Consider the following 7,563-nt stretch of genomic DNA (forward strand, 5'->3'; position numbering starts at 1 on the left):
ACAACTTCCCTTTTGCTAAAAATTACCTGCAATGTCATTTGTTGCTATTTTCTGCTTGAGTAAGAATCAGTCACTTTATCTTTTCTTTCCCTTTGATAAAGTCTCTCTCTCTGAAAACATGTGCTTGGATGTGTTTTTTCCCTAAACTGGGTCTGGGAAGAAGCCCCTAAATTGCCACTTGTGGGGGTTGTATCCTTCACTATGAGATTTATGTTTTTAACTCACATGGAGTACAAATTTTTCAAAGGAACTCTGTCACAAAATGTGGAAGTTAAGGCCCAGCAACCCTACACAGAAGGACTCACTGAAACATACCACACAAGAGCACACAAGAAACAACACAAAAGAGACAAACAGAATCATCAACCTTTATTTACCATTTGAAAATAAAACACCAGCTATATTTTAGGTGTTTGGAAAACTTCAGTAAACAAACTATAAAATGACCCATCTTCTTTACCCTCACATACCCACAGGTTGGGAGAACATAAGGAAGGAACATCCCACAAGTTAAATGACAAATCTTCACTGCCTAATTGCTAGTTAAACACAACATGTTTCTTCATGTATAGATGAGACACTGAGGTTGTAGCCCAGCTAACCTCTTCTGAGGAAGGTACACAGTTCAGTCTGATTTGTGGTAATTCCTCAGATGCCGGTGGTAGGTGGACAACTGGCGGAAGCGACTGTTACACACGGAGCAGGTGTAGGGCTTCTCCCCTGTGTGAATCCTCTCATGGGCCTGCAGATTGGTCTTGTGACTGAAGGATCTTCCACACGTGCTGCATATGAAAGGCTTCTCTGGCTTGGATACAGTCTCAGGATCTCGGATGTCTGAGCCTTGATAGAAACCTGTCTCACCATTGATACAGAAAAATGACCTCTCTACTTTGTGTCTTTTCTGGTGGACTGAGAGGTTACAGGGATATTTAAAGGCCCTGGGACATTCTTCACATTTGTATGGTTTGAGACACCTATGGGGTCTTTCCTGGTGACCCTCACATATAGAATTTGCCTCCTGACTCTGCCAAAGAGGAACAGGCTCACAGGTAGTCTGCTCTGGCCTCGAGAGGAACCCTGGTGCCTCGATAGGGATATGTTCATAAGAATGGGATGTTAAGGACAATTCCTGGGAGCTGGATGTGCCCCAAATTGCTCTTCCAGAGTCGCAGAGAAGTCCATAAAAGTCACCTCCCTCTTTGGGCTCAGAATCCTGCTCTCTCTGGATAAAGAGAAGGGAGTCTCTCTCAGTTTTGAGATTGCTAATACAGCCATTAACATTAGCAGTGTTCAAGACTATGTTGTGGCCATCTGCAGTGTCTTCAGACTGGGATGTCCACGAAAGATATACTGGTTGTACCCCCATAGGGATATGTTCATAAGAAGGTGCCCTCAGGGACTCTGCCTGGTACCTGGAGGTGCCTTGACCGGCTCTGCTGAGATCCAGAGGAGCTCCATAAGAAACACCTCCATGTTCAGACTCAGCATACTGCCCTGTCTCAGTAAAGAGAAGGGAGTCCATCCCATTTCCAGGACTACTAACACCACTATTTACTTCCCTACCTTTCAAGAAAGCATTTTCACCATCCTCACTGTTTTTATAACCTGTGGAAATAAGAGACGATGAAACTGTGCCCATGAAAGGATATCCTCATATAACATCCCTTTTATGTCCAGGAACCCTACTTACCTGTTACCAATAATGCATCTTGTGGGAGCTGCAAGGGTGTCCCTACATTCTGCTGTGTTGCAGCTATTAATGATTGTTGTTCTTTCAAAAGCTTGATGACTTCTTTTAAGGACATGTTCTCAGGAAAGAGGGCTTCCTGTCCCTGCATGGAGACATGAACCTGGAAACAAAGCCAGATGACCATTAACAATGAATCTGTGGATGAGAGAAAACCTACATGAGATTGATTTCATGGGATCACTGGACCATGGGTTAGCTCATATGTGTATCCCTCATCTCTAATGATGTTATCCTGGCATCTGCATGTTCTGTTTCCTAAAGTCCTTATTACCACTATGTTTGCAAATGGTATGTCACTGTCCCTAGGGAAGAAACAAAGTTAAGATCCTACAGCTCTGGGCAAAATATTTTCCTCAAATTGGTCAGTACATTGATGGAGGATCATATGAAATTAGGACAATCTGCAAACAGGGACTGTCCCCTTAAAGAATGTCTGCTTGCTGGGTGGTGGCCCATCCCTTTAATTCCAGCACTCGGGAGGCAGATGCAGGTGGAACTCTATGAGTTCAAGACCAGCCTGGTCTATAAGAGCTAGCTCCAGTCCCTAAGAGAGACATACATGGTCCCCTGGAGAAGGGGAGAGGTTCAAGATCTGCTGAGCAAATTGGGAGCATGGGAAGAGTGGGGAGGGAGCTAGGAGAATGAGGAGAGAAGAGGAGAAGAAGAGGGATGTCGAGGACATGAGGGAGCAAAAAGTTTGAGTCACGGGAAGAATACACGATAACAAGAATGGAGATATCATAATAGAGGGAGACATTTTTGGTTTACAGAGAAATCAGGCACTAGGGAAATGTCTGGAGAGCTACAAAGATGACACCAGCTAACTATCTCAGCAACGGAAGAGAGGCTACCTTAAATGCCCTCCCCTGATTATGAGATTGATGACTGTCTTATATGCCATCCTATAGCCTTCATCCAGCAGCTGGTGGAAGTAGAAGCAGACACCCACAACTAATCACCTAACTGAACTGGAACCCAGATGCAGAGATGAACCAGTGAAGAGCACAGAGGTCCAGACAGGGCTGGTGAAACCCACAGAAAGAGCTGACCTGAACATCCGGGAACTCTTGCTCCCCAGTCTGATAGCTGAACTCTTGCTCCCCAGTCTGATAGCTGAACCAGCATGGGACTGATCCAGACCCCAGGAGCATGGGTTTCTGTGAGGAAACCTCAGAAATCTATGGGACCTCCTGTAGAAGCCCAGTATTTATCCCTAGCATAGTGTGGACTTTGGGAGCCCATTCCATATAGAGGAATTCTCCCTGAGCCAAGACACACAGGGGTGAGCCTAGGCCCTATCCCAAAGGATACAACAGACTCTGATGACCCCCTATGGAAGGCCTCACCATCCAGGGGGAGCAGAAAAGATATGTGACAGATAAGGTTTTAGATGGGGGTAGGGGAGGACAGGTGGGAGAAGGGAACTGGGATTGTCATGTAAAACAATCCTGTTTCTAATTCAAATTTTAAAAGTTGGAAAAAATTAATATAAATAAAAATGAGCTAGCTCTTAGCCTCCAAAGCCATAGAGAAACCCTGACTCAAAAAATCAAAAAAAAAAACAAAAAAAAAAAAAAAAAAAAAGAAAAAGAAAAAGAAAAGCTGCTCATTATTCCAGGGATTGTCTCCCACCCTATACATCACACCAAATATATTTAAACTATTACCAAATGGATGTCAACCAAGGCTGCCTAGGTCCCTTCAGAAAGAGTGGGTGAATCCAAAGGAAAATGTATAATGCTTGGCCCAGAATTCACTAGGTGGTATCAAATTTCTAGAGATGCTCTTACTCCCTTGATTAGATATGTCTTCCTGTTCTAATAAAGTTAGTCTTTGAAAAATGTCTCCATGGCTTGAATTTCACAGTTTCTCATCAAATTGTAAGTCTTTATTTTCAATCCTTCATTTGCCCCAGGACCCTTATATTATGATTCTCTGGGTCAAGGCAATGCTACTCCAGAGAAAGCTGCTGCTTTAGCCTCCAGCCTCTGGTGAATGATGGACTGTTGGGAGCCAAATCTCAGAGCTCGGCATGAGATCCTAGGCCATGCTTGGCAGGTCACATAGTTAACCTTTACATAGCAGCTCCTTAGAACCTCAGCTCAAGAAAACAACCTCACCCAGTCCTCCACCCACAGGCTCAGTCACCTAGGCAAACCCTTCCTGGACCTCTTACTCATGAACTCTTTAGCCAGCCAAACATCCTCTTTGTGGCTTCCTAATATCCTGCCTACACTAACACCTGGTGCACAAACAACCCATTCTGCCCCTCCCCATATCCTGACTTTATAAGCTAGCCTGAGAAAAGTAAAGTTTGCCACTTGATCAGAATCCTGTCTTGTGGTCATTCTTTCTGCGTCTCATCTCCCCATTCCCTATCCCTGACTCTCTTGCCCCAGGTTGATGCCCTGCAGATCGGGACAACGGACTGGTGTGATTCCATGTTAAGATTAGATGCCATGATATTATGAGGTCAAAAATAATTCTATGGCTGTTTTCGATAAACCTTGAATTTAACTGTATCTTGACCCATTTTCTGAAATTTTAAGGTCTTCAGCTCATACTCTGGCTGTATCCTGACCTCTACCCTGATAAGATGCTGTGGCAAATCATTTTGAAATGTTCAGACAAAATCTACATAAGTAAGAAAATGGTAATAAACATTAGGTTCAAAACAAACTTTACTACATTCTGTAAACTTTCAAACACTAGCAACACAATGGTAGTTATATGAAAGCAATAATAAATAAAAGTTCAATATAACTTCCATTGTGTTGCTAGTGTTTGAAAGTTTACAGAATGTAATAAAGTTTGTTTTGAACCTAATGTTTATTACCATTTTCTTACTTATCAATAAGTACAATATAAGTTGTGTTCAATTACTGCTGACTTGGAATGGTGAACATTCAGTTTAGAGTAGTGTTGGGTAATCCAGTGTCAGGATTTGCAATACAAAAAATTGCCATTAAACGTGACCTAAAATACAGAACAAATGGTTTCATGGAAACTGTAACAGATTGCCTCATTAGAATCAGATGTGGGGGAAAAGAAGGCCTGATTATGTAAAGACTTGAGTGGCTGTGTGAGTGAACTTCAGCTCTTTGCATGGGCAGAGTTAGGTCCAAGAACAGATACTGAGACACAGCAAAAATGCAAACTAACTGAAAACTCACAACCCTCATTGATAGAGGCTATGAACATACAAAGCCTCTCGTGTTTGTGTGAAGATGTTGATAGTTTATGTAAAAACTATCCAGCATATTTTGGTTTCTTCACATATGTAGGGTTCAACAGGTGAAGGATATAGCGTCTGAAAGTACTGAGATGAACCGAGAATGACTACCTGCATAGCTTTGGATAATAACCGTGCCACTGAAATATTAATCAATGTATAATAACTCTTTCAATCTACTTGGATGTAGGTATTATAGACACAGAGATTCCAGGGTGTGGCTGTTTCCATTCAGAGATCTAGGAACAAGTGATCCCAATTTTCTTTGAGTCCTTTTTAGATACGTGTGTATTTTCTCCATTCTTTTTTGTTTGTGTATGACTGGATTAATCTGTGTCTTTGGAGGCTGTCCTGGAGCTTGCTATTTTAGACCAGACTGGGCTCAAACTCACAGAGATCGACCTGCTTCTGTCTCTCCAGTGCCTCACCGCCACAGCCTGGCCTTATTTTCTCCATTCTTAAACCATGACACTTATTTCTGTCACTGGAGACATACTGGACAGGAAAGCAATAGCCCTATAGTCCCTATTCAAAAAGAAATAAGTTGCTTGGGTGCTTGAAATGAATTGTATTCACAATTTCTCATCAAGAAAGAGAAGTTCTTGATTATTAAATACTAATTAGTCTGAGAGTAGGAATTCCAAAATAAGATTTTCTAGATAGAAATGAAGATAACCATTGGCAATTCTACTTATTCTTAGAATATGTGCTAATCAATACCAAAGTAGTCACCAGCAAGCAAATAAGCTGAAGCTAATTTTCAAAAATTGGAAAAATGTCTCATCTAACCCAGAAATGGTTGTTTCTCCAATGTCTGATCTCATACTTTGTGTATGTACATGTCAATTTTTCATTTCATTTTTTAAACTTGATAGAAATTTAATTCACTTTAATGATAGAGTGCACTGTATTCGTGGATAGAATACACAGTCTATGTCTAAAATAGAAAATTCTGCATTTCCTTCATTCTGCCCCATGATTTGTATCTCCACTAAAAAATTAATTTTTATCCTATAGAACTGAAGCATGCTACATGATTACTCTAGAAAAGTCAACTTACAGAATTCTTCCTATACCAGCTTCCACAGTACTGTTCAGGCATATTTGAAGGCAACTGCAATAGTCATAAAGCCATCACAGCTGCTTAACCAAAATACAGCAATACTGAGACACATGATGGTTGCTCTGTCATTTTTGGTTTTTATATTGGCATGTTGCTTGTTTAGGGGACTATTAACATTTGAAAAATGTGGGGAAGTTAGATTAATGAGAAATTTATTTTTTATTTAAATTAGAAACAGGGTTGTTTTACATATCAATGACAGTTCCATCTTCCTCCCCTATCCCCCCACCCACTAACACAGTGCCCATCCCATACCCTTTCTGATCCCCAGGGATGGTGAGGCCTGACATAGGGGGTCTTCAGATTCTGTCATATCCTTTGGAATAGGGCCTAGGTCCTCCCCTATGTGTCAAGGCTCAGGGAATGGGCTCCTAAAGTCCATTCATTTGCTTGGATAAGTACTGATCTATTACAAGAGGCCTGATAGATTTCTGAGGTCTCCTCACTGACACCCTGGTTCATGGGTTCTGTATCAGACCCGTGCTGGTTTCCCAGATAGCAGTCTGGGGACCAAGACCTCCCCCTTGTTCAGGTCGGCTGTTTCTGTGGGTTTCACCATCGTGGTCTTCACACTTTGCTCATACTCCTCCTTCTGTGCAACTGGATTGCAGTTCAGTTAAGTGTTTAGCTGTGTGTGTCTGCTTCTACTTCCACTAGCTGCTGGATGAAGGCTAAATGATGGCATATAAGTTAGTCATCATTCTCATTATCAGAGAGGGCATTTAAGGTAGTCTCTCTTCTGTTGCTTAGATTATTAGTTGAAAAAATGTGTGTGTGTGTGTGTGTGTGTGAGAGAGAGAGAGAGAGAGGGGGGGTGGCAGAGAGAGAGGGAGAGAGAAAGGAAGAGAGAGAGATATGTGACAGAGTTTCTCTGTATACTCCTGGCTGTCCCGTAACACTCTCTGTAGACCAGGTTGTCCTTGAACTCACAGAGATCAGTCTGCTTCTGCCTGCCAAGTGCTGGGATTAAAGGCATGCACCACCAACACCCTGGGAAATTTCTTATGAATCATTAATGCCTTCTCCCACACATGTTTCTTCTTTAATTTTCTAGGTAGCATACTACTCTTCTTACTTTTAGGTAGATATCCTTCTTGTTGAATACCACCTTACAAATTGGAGGTTCAGACACATACAAAAGCCAAAGGTCATTTTATGCGACTGGAAACACCTGTCCCAGTACTTACTCAGGAACAAGTTAGTCAAAGCAAAGTAAAAAAGTTCATCAAGATTCAGTGGGCTAGAGGAGTTGCCTAGAGATCCGATTGAAACCCTCTTCCCACTGTACAATCAGGTAATTATATGCAATATAGAGCAACAAAATGAAATTATCTGAATACCAGTGGCCTTAAAGAGAGCCTTCTCCAAGACCACCTCCAGAGTATGAGAAAAAAAATCCACAAATGCGTTTAGGGCTAGCCTTTTCTACATGAAATGTAAATAAGGAAACACAGGTTA

At 41.8% G+C, this 7,563-nt stretch overlaps 1 protein-coding gene across 1 annotated transcript; it reads right to left on the reverse strand.

Moving 5' to 3' along the window:
- Positions 1–625: 625 nt before the first annotated feature.
- On the reverse strand, positions 626–1,805 carry LOC113838549 (zinc finger and SCAN domain containing protein 4D-like). Its single transcript, XM_027434180.1, has 2 exons — positions 1,691–1,805; positions 626–1,605 (listed from the first exon to the last, which is right to left on the reverse strand). The coding sequence occupies exons 1-2, from the start codon at positions 1,803–1,805 to the stop codon at positions 626–628; spliced, it is 1,095 nt and encodes a 364-aa protein (XP_027289981.1).
- Between the last annotated feature and the right edge of the window lie 5,758 nt (positions 1,806–7,563).

The sequence above is a fragment of the Cricetulus griseus genome, chromosome 9 (genome assembly GCF_003668045.3).
Source record: "Cricetulus griseus strain 17A/GY chromosome 9, alternate assembly CriGri-PICRH-1.0, whole genome shotgun sequence".
NCBI lineage: Eukaryota > Metazoa > Chordata > Mammalia > Rodentia > Cricetidae > Cricetulus > Cricetulus griseus.

Bases quoted from the DNA above. Each gene is read 5' to 3' on its own strand.
- LOC113838549 (XM_027434180.1), bottom strand. From the start codon at position 1,805: ATGTCCTTAAAAGAAGTCATCAAGCTTTTGAAAGAACAACAATCATTA. The intron at 1,606-1,690 runs GTAAGTAGGGTT...TTATTTCCACAG, and splicing joins AGATGCATTATTGGTAACAG to GTTATAAAAACAGTGAGGAT.